The sequence below is a fragment of the Dipodomys ordii genome, unplaced genomic scaffold (genome assembly GCF_000151885.1).
Source record: "Dipodomys ordii isolate 6190 unplaced genomic scaffold, Dord_2.0 Scaffold207, whole genome shotgun sequence".
Taxonomy (NCBI): Eukaryota; Metazoa; Chordata; class Mammalia; order Rodentia; family Heteromyidae; genus Dipodomys; species Dipodomys ordii.
Window position 1 is genome coordinate 1434210 of NW_012267423.1, and position 20682 is coordinate 1454891.

A 20682-nucleotide genomic window follows, 5' to 3' on the forward strand; every position below is an offset into this window, starting at 1 on the left:
TTTTTAAGGTGATATGAGGGGGATAGCTTAGTATTGGACTTCTCAGAGCATATGCTCTGAGAAATAGTTCACAATCATATGTAGCAATTATATTTAAAAAACTCGCATTTAGCCAGATGGCAGTGTCTTGTAATCCACTGAAGAGGCTGAGACCTGGAGGGTTGCAGTTCAAAACCAATTTAGACTGGGTTGGGAATGTGGCTTAGTGGTAGATGCTTGCCTAGCATGCATGTAGCCCTGGGGTTTGATTCCTCAGTACCACATAAACAGAAAAAAACGAAAGTGGAGCTGTGGCTCAAGTGGTAGAGTGCTCACGTCGAACGCAAAAGAAACTCAGGGACAGTGCCCAGGCCCTGAGTTTGAGCCCCAGGACTGGCAAAAGAAAAAAGAAAAAGCTCAGGGGCAGTGCCCAGGCCCTGAGTTCAAGCTCCACAAACCACAAACAAAGCAAAGCAAAACAAACAAACATAAAAACTAACCTAGGCAGAAACATCTGTGAAATGACTTCTACAAGTAACTAGCAAAATGCCAGACTGGAGGTATGTCTCAAGTGGTAGAGTATCCACCATGAGCAAGAAAGCTGAGCGACAGCACACAAGGCCCTGAGTTCAAGCCCTTTTACCAGAATACACACACACACACACACACACACACACACACACACACACACACACACAATCATCCCATTAAAAAGGGCTAATAGACTCAATCAAGTTGGCAAGGAAATAGTATATTTTTTTGAAGGGGAAGACATTGTGGTGGTAGAAGAAGGAAATCTATTATTAGTCAAAAGACCTTGAACTTGGAGCATATAGTTCTATGATTACAGCCTTAGGGATGCTTCCGCTTAAAGCATCTTAATGCAGTGTGGTGCCTGGCCGGCTTTATGTCCACATAGATATATAATTTATTGTGTTTGTGCTTGAGTTAGTGGATTGCCATGCTTCTCTGTATGGGAGCCACTGAAGAGCCACATTGCATTGAGGCTCTGGCTCTCCTGGATGCGTCCTGGCACACAGAGTAAAGGGTTTGTTCCAAGTTGGCCTCCTCCCTAAGAAGATGCTGCTTAATCAGCAGAAGTAGGACTAAAGCCAGAGGGCCTTTTAAAAATGAGAGGCAGATGTTTATTCTTGGCAGAACTTTACAGATGAGACCAGTACCACAGGGCTGTTTTGTTTGGTTTTATTTTATTTTTTATCATTTGGCAATCCAAATCATAAACGGGAAACAGTCTTTAATTGGTCCTTTTGTTCAATTAACAGTTGTGACAGCCATTTGTTTCTTGGTATCCTAAGACACAAAATGAGATTCTTTCTCAAGAAGAGATTTGGAATCATTCTCCTTCTTTCAAAATGTAAAGTTAAGCCAGGTATGATGGCACCTGCCTACAGTCCCAACACTAGGGAAGCAGAAGTGGGAAGATGGGAAGTTACGGCAAGCCCGGGCTATCTAGTGATAGCTGCTTTAAAAACCACGTGAAAACAAACAAAACAAATGAAAAATTATTCCTTGCAAATCCAATTGCTTCTAACACCAGTGTCTTGCAGGAGAAGCTAAAATCATAGCTGTCTTTCTTAGGAAACATTTTTTCAATAATATTTAGATTCTCTTAAGAACAATAATACCTATTAATGCAGAAAAGTCAGCACCCTCAGAAAAATACTGAAGCAGTTAAATCATTAATGGAGATATCCTACTGTGAGCATGAAAGCATTCTGCAGGCTTTTCAAGTTGTGAGTGATGGGACTCTGGCTAGGCATCTTCTTGTTGATGGGTAGAGCATACTGGTGCCTGGTTACTCTAATATTTGATAGCTAACAGTGGCTTTCTGTTCTTGTAGTCCATCCCTGAGATGATGGGCTAAGCTAGCAAGTGGAACAGATTCTCTCCATCTAACATTTAACACCAACATCTAACATTTAATGTTGCCACTACTTTTGTTCTCTAGATCAGCGAGTATGCTGGTGTGAAATGGCACTCGGGGTTCCTCCCTGTAAGACAGAGCTCTAACACCAGATTTTTGAAAGGAATCTGTTGTCTAAAAAGCACTTAAAACCACCGAGTAAAAAGAAAGGGTATGAATTTAAAATACTAAAAGTAGCCAGGCAGAACCATGATTCTTCAGCCAACTGCTCATTTATCACCTTTAGCCAGGGAGGGAGGGAGTTCAGTGTTTGAGAAGGGGAGGGGACTGGGCTTTCTTGGATATATTGGAGTAATGCTCTCAGCCCTGGATCATCTCGGGAACTTGGAGTACTCATAAGATTCTGCCATATCCCCCAAACCAATGAAATTTCTGGCCAATGGGATGCAGATGGTTTTAAGAGCAGCCAAAGCTGGAAGTCTCACATCAGAGGCTGCCATCTTCACCTCAGGGAATAATGTGCTGCTGATTGTCTGCTTTGCTCTCTCTTAATACTTTGCTTCTGATCTAACCATGATCCACATTTTGGTTTCCCAGACTTTGGCTTGGAGCAACTCTCCTTATTCTCAGATTGATTTCCAATCCCTAGGCTGTATCTGTTTCCCAGATTTCCAAATACATCTTTCAATTTACAGTGATCTCTGAACTTTAATAATTTTTTAAAAACCACAGCATGTCTGGTTGATACTAAAAAGTGACATATGTACTAGTTTTTTTCCCTCTACTCTCTAAATATCTGTAAACTAGAGATGAAAATCAACCCCTCATTTCCCTAAAAGATCTATAAGTTCATGGGAGATTATTACTTATTAAATTAAAAAAAATTGTCTTTAGAAGTTGTACTAAGTGGTTTTAATTCAACATGTCAGTTCATGGGGTGCTGTGTACCTTGAACAATATCATCCCATGACAGACTATTTCTAGGACTTTTGGTTAACATTTCTTGAATAAACGTTTTAGTTTTAGTATTTTTTTTTTTTTTTGTAGATCATGGGGCTTGAATTCGGGGCCTCAGCTCTGTCCCTCAGCTCTTCAGCTCAAGGCTAGCGCTCTACCACTTGAGCTACAGCACCACTTCTGGTTTTCTAGTGGTTTATTGGAGATAAGAGTCTCACGGACTTTCCTTCCCTAGGCTGGCTTTGAACTGTGATCCTCAGGTCTCAGCCTCCTGAGTAGCTAGGATTACAGGCATGAACCACCAGCGTCCTGCTTAGTTTTAGTATTTTTTTGTTTGTTTGTTTGCACCAGTCCTGGAGCTTGAATTCAGGGCCTGGGTGCTATCTCTGAGATTTTGTGCTCAAGACTAGTGCTCTACCACTTTGAGCTAAAACTCCATTTCCAGCTTTTTGGTAGTTAATTGAAATTAAGAATCTCATGGATTTTCTTGCCTGGGCTGGGTTTGAACCGTGATCCTCTGATCTCAGCCTCCTGAGTAGCTAGGACTACAGGCAGGAGTCACTGGTGCCTGGCTAGTTTTTAGTATTTTAAATTCAACTATTTTCTTTTTATTCAGTGGTTTTAAGTAATTTCAGGCAATTGATTCCTTTCAAAATTTGGTGCAAGAGATAAACTCTTTAGAGAAAAGTGCTTTATAAATAGTTTTTACCCACAGCCAGTAGAGGTTCCAGCTTTTCTGGAGTCTTTCCATGGACCTGGCAAAATTTTGTTTTATTTGTTAATCTTGCTGTTATAAGGTTAGGAAGAAAGAAAAAATTTAAAAATGAGGGAGGAGAAATAGGTAATTTGGGCAGGATTTTTCTTAGAAGCTACATTGGGAGCAGGATCTTTCAGTATCAGGACATCATTTGAAGGGACAAAGCCAGCCAACAGGTAGGTGGAACATGACTTTCTGTCCTCCCTCATCCTGTCCTGGGCAAGATCCGGTAAACCCTATCTTGGGACTGTGGTGGCAAAAAAGCAAGTGCAATAGCCTAATTGACCACTAGATGACACCCGCCACAAAACCAACTAGTTTCTTGCTTTGCCCCTAGTGATCCTGAGTCCAGACAGGCTATAGTGACTTCCAGTCAGTCATTATGAGTTAGTCCTGAAATGCCTGGAAGGTGTGTCTGATGTATTTTCTTTCAATAGAAATAAGAAACAAGGGATAGTGGAAAGGTACATTTGTTTCTAAATAACAAAAAGAGGAGGAACCATCTTTTTGGTTCAATCAAAAGAAAAAAGGGTCAGATTCAACTCCAGTGTTCCCATTTCCCTACTAACACTTCCTTAGTTTTTGAGATTTTATAATTGCCAAATGTGGCTTTTGGTACATTGATGAAATTTTCTTTTTTCTGGCTCTGATAGAAGGCATTGTAGGCTTCCAAGGCGAAAGTCTTAGAATATGATAATATTTTATTTTATTTTTATTTTTTTGTCGGTCGTGGGGCTTGAATTCTGGGCCTGGGCGCTGTCCCTCAGCTCTTCAGCTCAAGGCCAGCGCTCTACCACTTGAGCCACAGCGCCACTTCCAATGATAATATTGTAAAACATTATACAACTCATTGTAATGATGACTCTAAAATTTACTTCCAATTAACTTTGTGCTTTCAATAGAAGTTTGGGTGCATGCTATTGTTTATCATTAGAGCATTTTCCATGGTTGAAATATATTTTATTTACATTCTCTCATTTTCTTGGCCTTCAGCCAAGTTGGTTACTATAGTATACAATAGCTCCCTTTGTTTTAGGGCCACTCATTGCCTGGCTGGCCCCATCAAATCTTTAATACATGTACATATTTTAGTAAAAATGTATCATAAATTCAAAAAAAGAATGTATCATAAATCCATTTATCTTGGTTGCAAAAAACAATTTTTGCCATGTGCTTACACCCAAAATTCTAAATACTCAAGAGGCTAAGATCTGAAGGTCATGGTTTGAACCTAGACTGGACATGAATGTCTGTGACATCTTATCTCCAATTAGCCACCAAAAAGTTGGAAGTGGAAGTATGGCTGAAGTAGCACAGCACCAGCCTTGAATGAAAAAGCTAAGAAACAGCATTCAGGCCCTGAGTTTAAGCCCCAGAAGCAGTGCTCACGTGCACACACATGCACACGTGCGCGCACGCACGCACACCCACACACAAAATGCCAGTATGTCTTTCAACATTAAACAGTGTCAACATTACATTTTATTACTAAAAATAAATATAGTCATGCTCCAAGCTGTAAATATTAGTAATTCAAAGATCCTTCTCAGGAGGCTGACATCTGAGGATCACCGTTTGAAGCCAGCCCAGAAAGGAAAGTCCAGTAAGCCTTCTGTCTCCAATTAACTAGCAAAAAAATCCAAAAGTGGAGCTGTAGTTCAAATGATAGCGAGCTAGCCTTGAGCACAAAAGCTCAAGGATAGCTCCTCTGTCTGGAGTTTAAGCCCTAGAACTGGCACCAAAAAAAAATTTAAAAATAAATAATAAAAATTTAAAGATCTAGTGTAAGATAATTGGACAACAACAATATAAAATCATTTCCGTCTTTTTCTTGATTACTGGGTTTTGAAACATGTTCTTGGATATAAATAAGTGTCACAGGAAAAGAAGCCTTCTTTCTTTACTCCAAATGGTAGGAACTTTTTCTGGCTGAACTTGGCGTTGTTGACATCCTGAACTGGGAAAATGGCCCTCTAGGGAGAAAATGGCTTGATATGTTTAATACAGGCTTCCCCTCCGAGCCCAACCCAGGGAAGTCCTGTTGGTTTGGGAAATGAGTAGCAGCTCTCTCTGTTATAAATGTGGAAAGAAATGAAGTAGGGAGGCCAGACTCTCTTAGACTTTCTATTTAGAATTCCTGTGGAACCAGTCACCTTGTGGGAGGGTTTCCTGGGGAGATGCTATCCCCTGAGAACTGGGGCAGTGGGGTTTGGGGGATCCTTACTGGGCTATGAGTCCTGGGCCTGCTGCTCAGGCCTGCTGTTTCTGTTTCTTGCAGGTCCACAGCTTTAAGGGCTACTGGGAAAGACTGAACACCAACCTCCAGTATGTCAAGTACACCAAGCCACGCTTACACTATCACAACAGTGTGGTCGGGAGAGAGTGGCACAACCTGATCTCTGAAGAGGTACTTATGCGTCAGGGAGATCAAAGCGGCCAGCAGGGCCACCATGGGTGCTGTGCCAGGCAGTGGTGGTCCCGAATGAACTTCGCTGATCTTCCAATGGATAGGCAGAGAAGTGGCAACCATCTTTGTTCTCTGATGATAAGACTGAAGGGCAAATCGAACATAGCACCTTTGTAGGGAAATGCAATTAATGCCTATATCTCCAATGTATTCTTGTATAGCTAAATATTAATTAAATGTTACTTGTATAGCTAAATATTAATTTTGGAAAATCTAGGTATTCTAGCCAGTCATCACTGGCTCATGCTGAATTCTAGCTATTTAGAAGATAAGAACTGAGGAGCTCAGTTCAAAGCCATCCTGGAAGAAAAGTCTGAGAGACTCCATTCTCTAATTAACCAGCAAAATACTGGATTGGAGGTGGGACTCAAATGGTAGAACACCTGCTATAAAGCCAAGTGAGAATGTGAGGGCCTACTCCATAAGGGGGAGGCTTTGGGGTGATGGAAGAGTCCCTCATCTTGACTGCGATGGTACGTTGTGGAATGTGATGCTATACATGTGAGATAATGATGTCAAGCTATACAAAAACAAGTACCAATGTTGAGTTCCTGATTTTAACAGTGTAGTCAGGTAAGGAATGTAAGGAGAGACCAGATGAGGATATGAGTCCCTTTGTGTGTGTGTGTGTGTGTGTGTGTGTGTGTGTGTGTGTGTGTGTGTGTGTACATATATATATAACTGCTCTATATAGTTATATATATATATAGGTTTTATATATATATATAACTGCTATATATAGTTGATTTGAAACTTCTAGGAATTCTGTTGCTTCAGAATAAAACGTTTAAAGTTTTTAATAGTTTTTTTCATGACCTAAAGAAGTTTGTTTCTTCTCTCTAAAACTCTTAGCTGTATTGTGCTATGTTTTTGATGTAAAGGAAGTGCCGTCCCAAAGAACCTTCACTTCCCATGTTCTTGACATATTCTCACTTCCAGAAAACAGGAAAAAGAAGGGCCACAGCATATGTGAGGAATATTCTTGATAATGCTCTAAAGTAAGTGAAATTTAAGGTTCTCATTTCTGTAAGACAATTATCTTTTATTAACCTTGGTGGTTACCATTTTGGAAGTAGCTTACTTTTGTTATGTGTCCTCAGCAAAACGATGCTGTCAGCTTCATGCACACAACTGCTTGGGCCCTATTCTGTTTTGGTGTTAGAGTTTCTAGGGGAAGAACTTATAGATTATGCTTTCTCTATTTGCACACTAGGATGGATGTTTTATAGTGTGTAAATGGGAAGAAGACTCTTGTTATACAAGTACTTTTGAGAACAAAGGTAGATAGTAAGTTGATTTAAATTCTTTTTTTGGGGGGTGGGGTCCGGTCATTTTTTTCTTATGTGGTGCTGAGGAATCGAACCCAGGGCCTCATGCATGCAAGGTAAGCGCTCTACCATTGAACCACCTTCCCAGCTCCAGATTTAAATTCTTAAAACAAACAAAAACTACCAGCCCCCACTGGCTCACACCTGTAATTGTGCTATTCAGGAGGCTGAGATCCGTGGATCTCAAATTGAAGCTATCCCGGATAGGAAAGCCTGTGAAACTCTTATCTCCAATTAATGATCAAAAAGCCAGAAGTGGAGCTGTGGCTCAAGTGGTAGAGAGCTACCCTTGAGCAAAACATCTCAAGGGCAGCACCCAGGCCTTGAGTTCAATTCCTAGGACCAGCACAAAGAAACAGACAACAAAGTCCAATCCTGTTTGTGTGCTGGGGAGCTTGCTTTTATTTTGAAAGTGTATTTTCTGGATACATGAGTCATCTTAGAGTGCTCAAAGTATAGGCCTAATGCCAGCCTCTGTTCTATTTTTTGTCTTTATTAGTCGCAATAACTGAGAGCTGCAATTGTTCTAAATTATTGCCTTTGATGGCACTAACAGGCTTTGAGATGTATAATTGCTTAATGTGGCCTTTTGTACATCACTTAAGTTTTTTTTTTTGAGGTTTCCAGTAGCCTGAGAAGAGTTTCTGTACTTTGATGGGTTTTTAGAGAAGGTATAATGTTGTGGCTTAATCTTTTTTTTTTTAAATGCTTCCTGTGTGAATAACATGACTAATTTCTTTGTAGGGTGATTTCTAACATAGAAGCAAGGAATTCAGGTAAGAAAAGACCTGTAGGCTTCGTATTCTAGAATAAAGACCTGCAGGTCATTGCCTCTTGAAAAAAAAAAAAAAAGAAAAGAAAAGACCTGTAGGAAAGCTTTCTGGATGTTAGTCTTTTGTTCTTAGCACTGTTTTTCCTACCAATGGTTGGCAAAGAAATTACTTCCGGTAGGGTAACCAAGGCAACGCCCTTTGAAGTGACATCCTTAGTGGCCATTGCTACAGCTGTGTTGGCTCCAGGGCCTTCAGGATCAGCTGCTGAGTGTGCTTCTGCTGGAGGAGTCACTGGGAGCTTGCCCTTGGTTTTTCTCATTTCTCCTTGCACAGTAGCTCTAATCAACATGCCCTCTGGCAGTGCTCACAGTGTGCATTTGGGCAGTCCTCTTGGTCTGGACTACTTTCCCTCCAGCTGTGTGATCACACGGGGCCTTTCATTTGGATGTGCCTTGCATTTTGCCTAAAAGTTGGGTGTGTACTGGGCAAGGTTTTAATCCAGGGGAGGAGACTCAGCTCTGGAGCCAGAGAGAGAACTAGACTTAAAATTTGGAGCTGTCACATGCTAACTGTGCTCCTCTGCTTCCTGTTGGCCCCTTTTGTGCCTTTTGTGTATCTTCCTCAGGGGTAGAGTGAGGGGCAATGGGTTCATGTGGGTAACACCTAGCACAGTGCCCCCAGTGCCTGTGGGAATAGGAGGCGGCCATTTGCCATTGTGAGGAGGATATAGTAATGCTGCTGTTTCTAAACCTAGTGGTGGGCGAAAGAGGCTGGAGGAGGTTCTTGCAGGTGATAGTTAAATGGGTGTGTGTGTGTGTGTGTGTGTGTGAAAGAGAGAGAGAGAGCAAGAAAGAGAGAGAGAGCGCTGTACTGGGGCTTGAACTCAGGTCTCACACTCTTGTTTGGCATTATCCCACTAAGGCTGGTGATCCACCACTTGAACCACAGCTCCATTTCCGGCTTTTTGGTGGTCAGTTGGAGATAAAAGAGTTTCATGGGCTTTTCTGTCAAGACTGGCTTTGAACTGAGACCCTCAGTTTTCTCAGCCTCCTAAATAGCTAGGATTACAGGCAAGAGCCTGCTTGCCTGGAGATATTATTTTATTTATTTATTTATTTTTGGATCCGGTCATGGAGCCTGAACTCTGGGCCTGGGCACTGTCCCTCAGCTCTTCAGCTCAAGGCTAGCACGCTACCACTTGAGCTACAGCGCCACTTCTGGCTTTTTTTTTTTTTTTTCTGCTTATGTGGTGTTGAGGAATGGAACCCAGGGCCTCAGGCATGCAAGGCAAGCGCTCTACCACTGAGCCACCTTCCCAGCCCAGTTCCAGGCCTCATGAAAGCCAGCCTTCATTAAAGAAGCTGTTAGCTTTGATGTCCCTTCCTGTTTTATGTCCTGGAATGTTTAAGTCTCTACTGGAGGACCTACACGGAAATTAATTTAGAGCCTGTGTAATTTAACACCTGGTCGCTGTGCACAGCCCAGTGAACCAATCGTGCCAGTGAGCTTGTCCCCAGGGCAGCCAGGCCATTTGTGCCTGAAGCCAGGTACCCTGCCCTGGCAGTCAGGGTGTGAATGTGGTAGATTCAGAGTGATCCTTGTTGTATTGCTGAGTGAGGTACAATGTGGAAGATGCTGCTGCTGTCTTGGGGCTCTGATCCTGCCTGTCCCTCCTCCCCTGCTTATAGAGCTTGTCCTGTGGCCCTGCCCCAGGCCTGTTTGTGTGCTGTTGTCTGTCAGTGCTTCTTAGGATCCTTCAGGACACTTCCCCATCCTGTCACTTGCTTTGACTGGACCTGCTTCCTGTGAGGAAGACTGTCTGAGACACAGAGTCCTGGGAGGCTCAGGGATGTTGGGCTCATGGTTTACAATCGCCAGCTGGACAGGGCGATTATTCTGCCCTCTGGTCCTGGCCCTGGGCCTGGGGGTGGGGAGAGCCAAGTGAGAGGGTGGGGGTCTCTAGTCTTGGCAGGGCCAGCCATGGTGAAGAAGGGGCCTGTTTCATTGACCTAGCGACATTATCAGTCAGATAACTTGTGTCCATTAGGATTGTGTGTCATGGTAGTTGACTGACTCCTAGGCTTAGTTACCCTCCCCAGTCACCCAATAAGGGGCCAGGAAGTAAGAGGGCCAGGCAGCCCACTGAGCCCCACCAGCCCTCAGGCTGTGCGCCTCCATGTCACTGTCCCCAGAGCAGCAGGGCTTCCCGGATGACCACAGGTTCTCTGGTGGAAGAGAAGTCCCAGAGAGAACCCAGAGGCACTAGGAAGGTGCCCCTTGATTTTGCTCTGTTTTATAGAACTCTGCGCATCACCCAAGGGACAAGCTTGCCTTGTTGGACCAGGCCACACTGACATATTTTTCACCTCATTATGGAAATGTTACTTTTCCCCATAATTTAGAGAAGGAAACTCCAGGTGGATTCTTCTTTTTTGCCTGCTATTTCCTGAAAGTCATGGTTTCCTTGCTCTCTCCAGAGCCAAGATTGATGCCGCTCTTGCAGGAGGATGACCACCACCAGCGGCTGCTCATCGGCCTGGTAAGTGGGTTCCAGGTGTGGCAAACAGCAGGCCCCAAGTAGAAGAAGGAATGGCTAGTTACTACCTCTCTTTCTGATCATATTTTCTGCTTATTTGAACAAATAATTGTTGCCAGCTCTGTAGTCCCTATAGGTCTAGTGATAAACCATACATACATGATTTCTGCACCCCATCCCCACTCCTTTTTTGTGCTAGTATCAAGGTTTGAACTCAGGGCCTTTGTGTTTTCACTTTGCTTTTTTTCCCCCTCATAACTAGAACTCTACTACTTGACCCACACCTCCCATGCATTCTCCTAGTTAATTGGAGATAAAAGTTCATCCACTTTTCTACCTGGGATGACTTTGAACCTTGACCCAACAAGCTTTTATTATAGGCATGAGCCACTGGCAGCTGCAATTACTGTCCTCTTGGGAGTAAAGATTAATTAATCGTACCAACGAATACATAATCACATAAATGGTGTGTGCCCAGGAACATACAGTCAGAGATACTAATTTTAGTTTGAATCTTTAGTGTGTAATCAATAAAATACTTAAAATCAATGTGGAAATTTTAAATAAAGAATTAATGAGTAAGTATTTGGAAAAAAATTCCAAGTAAATTAGTTTCTTCCTACCTAAAACATACCACCATTTATGCTACAAATAAGCAAAAATTTCAATTCTTTAAAGGAATTTATTACAAGAAATTAAACCATATAAAAGAATATGAATTAAATAAGGAGAGAAACAATACTGAAATAGAGAAAGCTATTAAAATATTATGGAACATAGATAAGAAAAACAGATTTGAGTGACTAAAATCCTAAACAACAGACAACAATCATAAAGCTAAGTAAGAAATATGGAAAACGATGTGTAACAAATGTGATAAATGATTGCCTTTGGTAAATAAAGTTGATAAATCATTAACAAAATGGTATACCATTCCAAGGGAAGTAATGAATCAATTTTCCAAAGTAAATGGCCAAAATGTCTAGATTGGGGAGGACATAGAAAATGGTTGGCATTAGCAATCCTATGACAAATAGCACAAATAAGTTTCTTTGTTTTTGTTAGCTGGCTATCAAAATGGCATATATTTAAAATTTATACTAGCAAAGAAAGAGGTATAGGGTCTGGCTAGTCCCCTGAAAGGTGCTGTGCACAGCAAAGTGGCCCTAAGAGGCACTATGGTAGTAGCTTAGAAGTCTTAAGTCCTCAATCCAGCAAATTGCATTTCTAGGAACGGAAATGGGGATATAGCAAATTATTTTCTAGAATTTATTCCTGTGGTGGTGGTATTAACAATAGTAAAAATATGTCTCACAAGAAAGGAATAAATCAATACTAGAACTTTCATAACACACTATACAACATTGAAAACCGTGTGATAAAGAACACTAGCATAGGAAAAATAATACATGAAGAAAAGGTTATAAAACTTTAGAATGGGGGGGGCTGGGAAGGTGGCTCATTGGTAGAGCGCTTGCCTTGCATGCATGAGGCCCTGGGTTCTATTCCTTAGCACCACATAAGCAAAAAGAAAAAAGCTGGAAGTGGCGTTGTGGCTCAAGTGGTAGAGTGCTCGCCTTGAGCTGAAGAGCTGAGGGGCCAGAGTTCAGGCCCCATGACCGGACCCCCCCAAAAAAAACAACTTTAGAATGGGTTTACATACCAGAGCAAAAGGTAAAGGACCCCAAATAAATGGTGGTCAGTCTGATCTGTTACAGGTGTGAATGGGTAGATTATGACTTATCTAACACATATCCTGTTTTCAGATGGTGTCCGAGCTGAAAGACCATCTTTTGAGACACCTACAGGGAGTAGAAAGGAAGAACACTGAACAGATGGCTCTGGACTACGTTTCCAAACTGGTTGGTTTTGCTTTTTCTCCTTGTCCCCCCTGACTCCCTGTCCTGGGTATAATCCTCAGAATGTGGGTCAGGGAGCCATTTGTATGTTTCTCAAATTAGGTTCGAAAAGATCTCCCAGCTTCCAATCAGTAGATTCGGCGCTACAGATTGAGGGAAGGGAAGTGAGAACAATGAACAAAGAGAACTTGTTGATTGCCCTCCCCAAGCTCGTGGGGGCATAGAGCAATAAATTGAGGATGGTTGCCAAATCACCTTATGAAACAGTAGACATGATTCTTTACCTGGAAGTCTATGAATACATGAGAGAACTTGAACCACAATTCTTAACTAGTGTCAACAGTCCAATTAGGCCAGAATCCAGCTTGTTGTATAAATATTACCACATTGGAGTCTGCTGATATGCTGGTAGCCAGGTATTAAAGTTGTATGATACAGAACTGGGCATGGTAGCTCATGCCTGTAAGTCCGACTTGTTTGAGATCATCCCAGACAAAAAGTGAGACCATCTCAACAAACAAGGTGGGTATGGTGGTAGAAGTAAAATCCCATCCATTCAGGAGGTGTAGCTAGGAGGCTCAAAATCTGATGCTTGCCTGAGCAAAAACACAAGATCTTATCTTAAAAATAGGGGATGGTTCAAATGATAGCAATGTATAGCAAGTGTAAAGGCCTGTATTCAAATCTGGTAGCACCAGAATAAAAAGAAAGAAAAGAAAAGAAGAAATTGTATGGTACAAATTAGATTCACACCAGTTCCCAGGCAAATTTTTAAGAAATGATGTAATGAAGTTGAGTTTTAAAGTTGTCTTAGGCCTTTTAAAAAGCATGGAGTTGAGGTGCGATCTTATTTTGGAGCTGGATCATTTGGAACTAAAACATTTATACAGAAATAGAAAAATGCTTCCTTATTTCGCCAAGTTTGGGTAAGACTGGTATGCAAATGAGCCAGTGTGTGAGCATATATTTGTGTGGTGACCTTTGGAAAATGAGTTAGGTTTATTTGCTAGGACTGATTTAATTTTTTCAAGCTTAAAAATTTCAGCCTGTATTGTAGTCCTTCATGTCTGTTTTTAAAAACATTTGAATCTCTATTGGAAGATTCAAGTTTCATAATTCATACTATATTAGGAGAAGTTGGGTATTTTTGTATCCTGAGTTTCATGATCAGGGCACGGAAACATTTCTTCTTGCCAGTAGAACTGTAGCAAAGAGCTCACTTTAGGAACACATGGATGATTTGCCCCTTGTTGACCCACTTGCTTTCTTGGTCTTCTGCCTTTTTTTTTTTGTGCCAGTCCTAGACTTAAACCAAGATCCAGGGCGCTGTCCCTGAGCTTATTCAGCTCCCGACTAGTGCTCTACTACTTGAGCCACAGCTTCACTCCCCTCACCCCCTTGGTGATTACTGTAATTGGAGATAAGAGTCTCATGGACTTTCCTGCTGGACTGGCTTTGAGCCATGATTCTCAGATCTCAGCGTCCTGAGTAGCTAGGATTACAGGTGTGAGCCAACAGTGCCTAGCTTTTTCTGCCTTCTAAAAGTAAAAATATTGGATCTTCCTTCTGTTGACTTCAGATTTTGCTTTCCAAAGTCTTAAGAAGGGCTCTCATTCAAGCATCACTTCTTAAGTGCATTAAAATTTTGATACTAGTTTGTGTTAACCCTTTAACTCAGAAGCTCAGTGTCTGACTTGTTCCTCATTGAAGGCAAATGTCTCTGCCTGGCCTGGCAGCAACCAGCAATGTCTCCTCTAAGGAAAGTAGCTGGCAGTCTTCCTAAACTGTAGCCAAGGACGTTGCCACAGAACTTGATTATATTGTTTACATATTTTCTTGATTCCAACCAGAGACAAACTGAGACTACATCAGTGAGCACAATGCTGGCTTGCTGCACATCTCTGTAGATCCCTCCACAAGTGCAATGTACCAATTCATGGTGGATAGTGCTGTGGAGACTGCCCTTCTGCTAATAGGCTTCTTGCAAAATTATATTGGTTCTGGGATAAAGCCTAGGGCACAGAGGCTCTCTACCTTGGTCGATATGGTTCTGACTGAATGAGCACCAGCTTTTAGGAAGCAGGCTATCTAACTTTTACAACAGCCCCATTGAGCACTTCCCCATTATTGTGCAGAAGAGGACACTGAGATCTGGGAGGAGAGGTGACTTGCCTAGGTAAGGCAACTACATAGCCTGGACTTGTGTGTACTGCTTGTACTCACAGATCATGCTCACCACCACTGTGCCACACGGTCTTCGTTCTTCTAATCCCAGCTCCTGGCCTTCAGTGTCACAGGCCTAGAGTAAAACCAGTGGCACTTGCCCTTCCTTGATGGGTGAGGGACTGTAAATGTGAACGGTGGGGGCAGTTAGTTGGGCTGGGGAAGCCAAGCGGGGCATCGCCCACGCAGACAGAGGGGGCTCTGTTACAATCTGGGTCACATTTGCAGTCTTTCCAATGTGGATGTCAGTGCCTCTGAATTGACCTCTGAAAGGCTGATTGTGTGTTGTGTGTTCAAATGCCAGCTGCCCCGAATGTGTGGGTCAAAGCTGTAGAGGAACAGCTGGAGGGCCAAGTGGAAAAGAAGATGAGTGTGGCTAACGGGTTATCTTCATCCTCTAGCTGGATCTCATTTGCCGCATCCTGGAAAGTGCCTGGAGGAAACACAAGCTTAACCCTTGGGTTCTCCACTGGTATGCCAGTTTCTTCCCCTCCCCTTCATTGTGGCGGATGAAGAGTTGACAACTCTGATAGCTGCCTGCTTATGCAAAGTCCTTTTGAAATTTACTGCTTCAAAGCACTTACCACCAGCTCTAGCAATGTCTACTGTAGTTTATTTATTTTTACCCAGAATTTAAAGGAGGGGGGACACATGAATCTGGTACTACATGAAAGGGAATTTAGTTGATACAACTTATAATTCTATTCATTGATTGATTGACCGATAGAATCTTACTTTGTAGCCTAGCCTGGTCCTTTTGTTGTTGTTGTTGTTGGTCATGGGGCTTGAACTCTGGGCCTGGGCGCTGTCCCTCAGCTCTTCAGCTCAAGGTTAACACTCTACCACTAGAGCCACAGGGCCACTTCTGGCTTTTTCTGCTTATGTGGTGCTGAGGAATCAAACCCAGGGCCTCATGCATGCAAGGTAAGCACTCTACCACTGAGCTGCCTTTCCAGCCTCCTAGCCGGGTCTTGAATTTGTGAACCTTCTGCCTCTGGGTAATGAGTGTTAGAATTATAGATATGTGCCATTCTGCCTGGCACAACTTATAATGCATGAGCTTACTGCCCTGGGTCAATTCTAGGGCTTGGGCTGATGGTCAGTGTCACCTGCATGTGTCTTTTCATGGGATACAGAGTTTCATGACTATTGTGAATCCTTGGTGGCTGGGGCCCGCAAGCTTTCAGAGATGTGCTCCAAGGCTGACATGCTGATTTGTTACTTTTACCCAGCAATAGGCGTAACAGTGCTGCTGAGTTTGCAGTCTTTCACACCATGACCAGGATTTTGGAAGCTACCAGCAGTTTGCTTTTACCTCTGCCTCCTGGTGAGTCTTGGCTCCTTAGACTTTTGGTATCTTGACAATGTTCTTTCCTGTTCACATGGTTCCCAGATGTTATAAATTCCACATACATGATAAATTCCACAATGAGACTTGTGTGCTAGTCATTGTGTGTCTGGTGTCACTGAGAGATGGGAACTGAGGTTGCTTTCTGCTGCCCAGATTTCTCCTTACTGAGAAACTATGCTGCAGCTTGTCATTCCTTTTTGGGGGAGCCCCTGCTGGTTCCCTGACATTTTCAGTGGATGTTGTTTCTCATGAACATGGTTAAAGGTAATTGCTTTTCCAACTTTCCTGGACAACTGGCTCCTGTCTCAGACATTTAGCCTGGGCATACGGAGTCTGAAACGTTTCCATTTTCTTTTCTGTTTTGCTATAGAATTCTGAACATATTAAACTGTAAAATCTTTCTTTTTTTCATGGAGTAAGCCTTGCCTTCATTTTGCCTAAGAAGGGATCGATCCAAAGGCAAAAATATATACTTGGAACTTTATTCCCAGTATGATATTTAGTTGTGATAATACAAAGAAGGAAATGTGAACCTTTTCTTTAAAGAATTTAGTAGACTGAAGGCCCCAGCACTAAACTCAACTAAGTCATCATTCAGTAACATGATCAAATCTGTCCCCCTAGAAAGGTTGGAAATACTGGCTGATTCTTTGTTCCCTCACTCTAGGATTCCACACTCTGCACATGATCCTTGGGGTCAACTGCCTCCCTCTGCATAACCTACTACATTACGTTGATAATGGAGTGTTGCTGCTCACGGAGACAGCTGTCACACGGCTCATGAAAGGTCAGAGGCTCTACAGAGTGCACATTCCAACCTGGGCAACCCCATGGCTCACTTCCTGGAGTGTGCTACATAGAGGGTCTGGCTAACACAGAAGGGTCCCATGCTTGGGGTCTACTGCTCTGCAATAACTCTTGAAATTCTTAATATTTGACACATAGCTCCTCATTTTTGTTTTGCCCTAAGTACCACCAATGATGCAAATGGTCCTGTTGAGTACATTCCATTTCCTGGAAGCATCCTTTGAGTCTATTTGAAATGACTTTTTTCTCCAAGAGACCCCAGACAGCTCTTAGGTTGCTTTTATTTGTATAAGAGGGCACTTGAGGCTAGGAGTCTCTTAAGTTGATTGCCCATAAAAGTATAATGAAATAGCTTACTTTCATCTGATTAACTCTGTCATCTCTAAGTTTGACTTGAAATGCAAGAAAAGCTAATGAGAGAGGTGCAGTGTTTATGGGCATTTGACCTTTGAGTGAGATCGCTAGTGGAATCACTCTCACTTCAATGATCAAAGTGTGTGGTATTTTAATAGCTGAGTTGTGCTAGTATAGACTAAAGCATTTGCCATTCCTCAAAGTATATTCTGTTTTAAGTTTGTCAGATGTCTATTTAGCCACCAACTAAAAGTTTTAAAGCCTTCTGAGATTAGCCTGAGAATGCAAAGTTGGAATATATAGTATCAGGATAAACTACTCAGAAATTAAAAACTTGATGAGGGATATAACTGGATTTTTTGTCTTATTTGCCAATCTCTCACTTTCTCATAGATCTGGACAACACAGAGAAAAATGAAAAACTAAAATTCGGCATTATTGTACGGCTTCCTCCGGTAATCGGAATTTTATTTTCCCTTAAGCCTTGGCACATCCTTCTCCAATTTCTTCTTTCAAGAAGAGCATTCACTGGCTTTTGGAACATTCTTTCTTTTTTTTTTCAGCCTTTTCCAAGAAACCTTATCTGCTCCCACCCCTCTGCTGGTTGTCCCCACTGGACCTAGAATATGCTACTCACTGAGAACAGCTAGTCATTTTCTCCTCTTAGGAAACCACACTAATATTTACGTTTGAGTCTGAGTAGGAGAGAGAGGGGAAACATGTGCTTTCACTATTTAAACTGATAAGCAATTTAAATACAGGTGAGGTCAGGAGGTTCTGGAACTACATTTCCTCTGCCCACATTTCTGCCTGTAGGGAAACATTCCTAGTCAAAGGAAGAATGAGAAACATATGGGAAAAGTTAGAAAGGCACTCCTTGTTTCCTTTTTTTCCTTTGTGGGAGATGTTAGCTCTCTGAGTCAGAAATACTATTAAGACTATGAAAGCCCACAGGCTTTTGAACCTCGGAGTTTGCAAACTTCCTCCTCCCAGGAGTCTGGACTGCCCCGTCTTGTTTACCTTCTTTGAACACTGTACCTCTGGCACAGGTTTCTTTCTGTAGAGACATTCAGTTTTCTTCACCCCAATGGATGTCCATTGGCTTTCTGGACCTAGTGTTCGTGCTTTGTATCAGTCCTCCCCATCCTAGGCTTTCTGAGTTCAGCAAAGAACACAGAAACTATTTTCTGAGGCTGTCTCTCTGGGGGAATGTTGTAGAACATTTGGTTTGGTCTCCAATTTTGACTTTTTTTGCCCCAGACACTTGGAGGAATTAAATTCCCCCAAGAATAGGCAAGACTATGGCAGAGAAATTGCTACAAGTCTGCCTGCAAGGCTGATTTTTTTGTTAACATGTCACTTAGGGTTTGCATCCCCATCTCCAGCTTTGATGAGTAGTAGCAGCAGCAAAATCTGGCAGCCTCAGTGTATAAACTGCTTTCTTCATAGCAACATTTGAGAATACTCACTCAGAATTCAGAAGCACACCTTCACAGCAACATGGACTTTTCCCACCAGCTGCTAGTCATGAAGGGCCTGTCTTTACAACTACCTACTTTGGACTGAGGTTTGAAACTATGGAGATGAGCTACCTAATGAACAGGGAGATAACAATCTTCTCTAATACATGTTTTAATCTTTTTTTTTCTTTTGTCCATCGTGGGGCCTGAACTCTGGGCCTGGGCGCTGTCCCTCAGCTCTACAGCTCAAGGCTAGTGTTCTACCACTTGAGCCACAACACCACTTCCAGCTTTTTCAGCTTATGTGGTGCTGAGGAATCAAACCCAGGGCCTCATTCATGCGAGGCAAGCGCTCTACCACTTCCCAGCCCCCATGTTTTAATTTTTACAATAGCTTATTGGTCAGAAGATCTGCCGACTTTGGGATCATCCTGTGAGTTCCAACATCATTTCGAGGAACCACGTGACGCGACTGCTCCAGAACTATAAGAAACAGGTGACTCAGATCCCACCTGCCCATTCTAACGTGTCCACACGGACAGACATTCTACTTCTTATCACTTCCTTTAAATTTGGGTTTGTTCTAGAGGCTCAACTAATAGCACACATGGTTTCCCTTTAAGGCTCAGAATTCTGTGATCAAAAAGTCATCATTCACTGTGGAATTTTTGCCTCTCAACTACTTCATTGAAATTCTGACCCATCTAGAGTCCTCCAATCAAGGTAATTCACTCTGCTTACTTTCCTCTTTATCCCCTTGACCCATGTCCCTGTTTCTGGTTTTCTTCCTCATATGCTCCTTACTTATGAGCAGATCCTCACTGAAATTGATTTTCATTAGCAATTATAAGTCAGGTGCCAGTGGTTCCTGCCAATAATACTAGTTTTTCAGGAGGCTGAGATCTGAGGATCGTAGTTTGAAGTCAGTTTGAACAAAAAAGTCTATGAGGCTCTTCTTTCCAATGAAAAAACTGGAAGTGGAGCGGTGACTCAAGTGATAAGAGTACTAGCCTTGAACAATAAAGCTTAGGGACAGGGCCCAGGCCCTGAGTTCAAGCCCCAGGACCAGCACACACACACAAAATCCAATTACAATAAGCTTCTTAAGTTACCAAAGGAATAATTAGTTTTAAAGTTTTAAAGTGTTTAGCAGACTTAATGCATGTTTGGTTAATGTGAAGTCTCTTTCTTAGTGCTGAAGTATACTCTGTATTCTCAGAAAAACATGTTTTACTACAATATAAAATAATAATAAGCAAATGGGCTCATAATGGGCTCCATGGTGATCACATACATACTCTCTCTCTCTTTTTTCTCCTGCCAGCTCTGTGTGATTTTGAGGGCCATGACAACGTGGATGCAGAATTTGTAGAAGAAGCAGCACTGAAACACACTACCATGCTTTTAGGTTTATAAAAGAGAAAATGCTTCCAATTTTAATAGTCCTCATTGGCCTTATGCCTGCTGGGAATTCTTTTGCAATATTTATCATTGGAATGTACTACTCAGCCATCTAAGTTTCACACTGATACTCATTCTAATTTTGAGATAAGCAGTCAAGCATAAGAAGACACACAACGGTATAAGCAGTCCTCTTTCTAGTGGTTTAAGAGGCCAAAAGTTGGTCTGGGAAGGTGGCTCAGTGGTAGATGCTTGCCTTCTTTGCCTGAGGCCTTGGGTTTGACACCTTAGCACCACATAAGCAGAAGAGGCTGAAACTGGCGCTGTGGCTCAAGTGGTATAGCGCTAGCCTTGAGCTGAAGAGCTGAGAGATAACGCCCACGCCCAGAGTTCAAGGCCCATGACCAAAAAAAAAAAAAAAAAAAAGAGGCCAAAAGTTAGTATTGATTGCACTCTGAAATAAAATTGACATTAAAAGTTCAGGACTGAGCACTGAAACTCATACTTCTAGTCCTACGTACTCAGTATGTTGAGATTTGAGGACT

The 20682-nt window shown here is 42.2% G+C and overlaps 1 protein-coding gene across 1 annotated transcript in view; it reads left to right on the plus strand.

Annotated features, from left to right (window-relative positions):
• Gsap (gamma-secretase activating protein) overlaps positions 1-20426 on the plus strand; it is a 74795-nt gene extending 54369 nt beyond the window's left edge. Inside the window, exons 18-29 of the mRNA XM_013035264.1 lie at positions 5857-5985; positions 6985-7043; positions 8118-8149; positions 10624-10685; positions 12449-12544; positions 15166-15236; positions 15997-16091; positions 16783-16902; positions 17670-17731; positions 19131-19232; positions 19360-19459; positions 20061-20426. Coding sequence (XP_012890718.1) covers positions 5857-5985; positions 6985-7043; positions 8118-8149; positions 10624-10685; positions 12449-12544; positions 15166-15236; positions 15997-16091; positions 16783-16902; positions 17670-17731; positions 19131-19232; positions 19360-19459; positions 20061-20152 — 1020 coding nt within the window. The 3' untranslated portion in view covers positions 20153-20426. The remainder of the gene's footprint in view (positions 1-5856; positions 5986-6984; positions 7044-8117; positions 8150-10623; positions 10686-12448; positions 12545-15165; positions 15237-15996; positions 16092-16782; positions 16903-17669; positions 17732-19130; positions 19233-19359; positions 19460-20060) is intronic.
• The last annotated feature ends 256 nt before the right edge of the window (positions 20427-20682 follow it).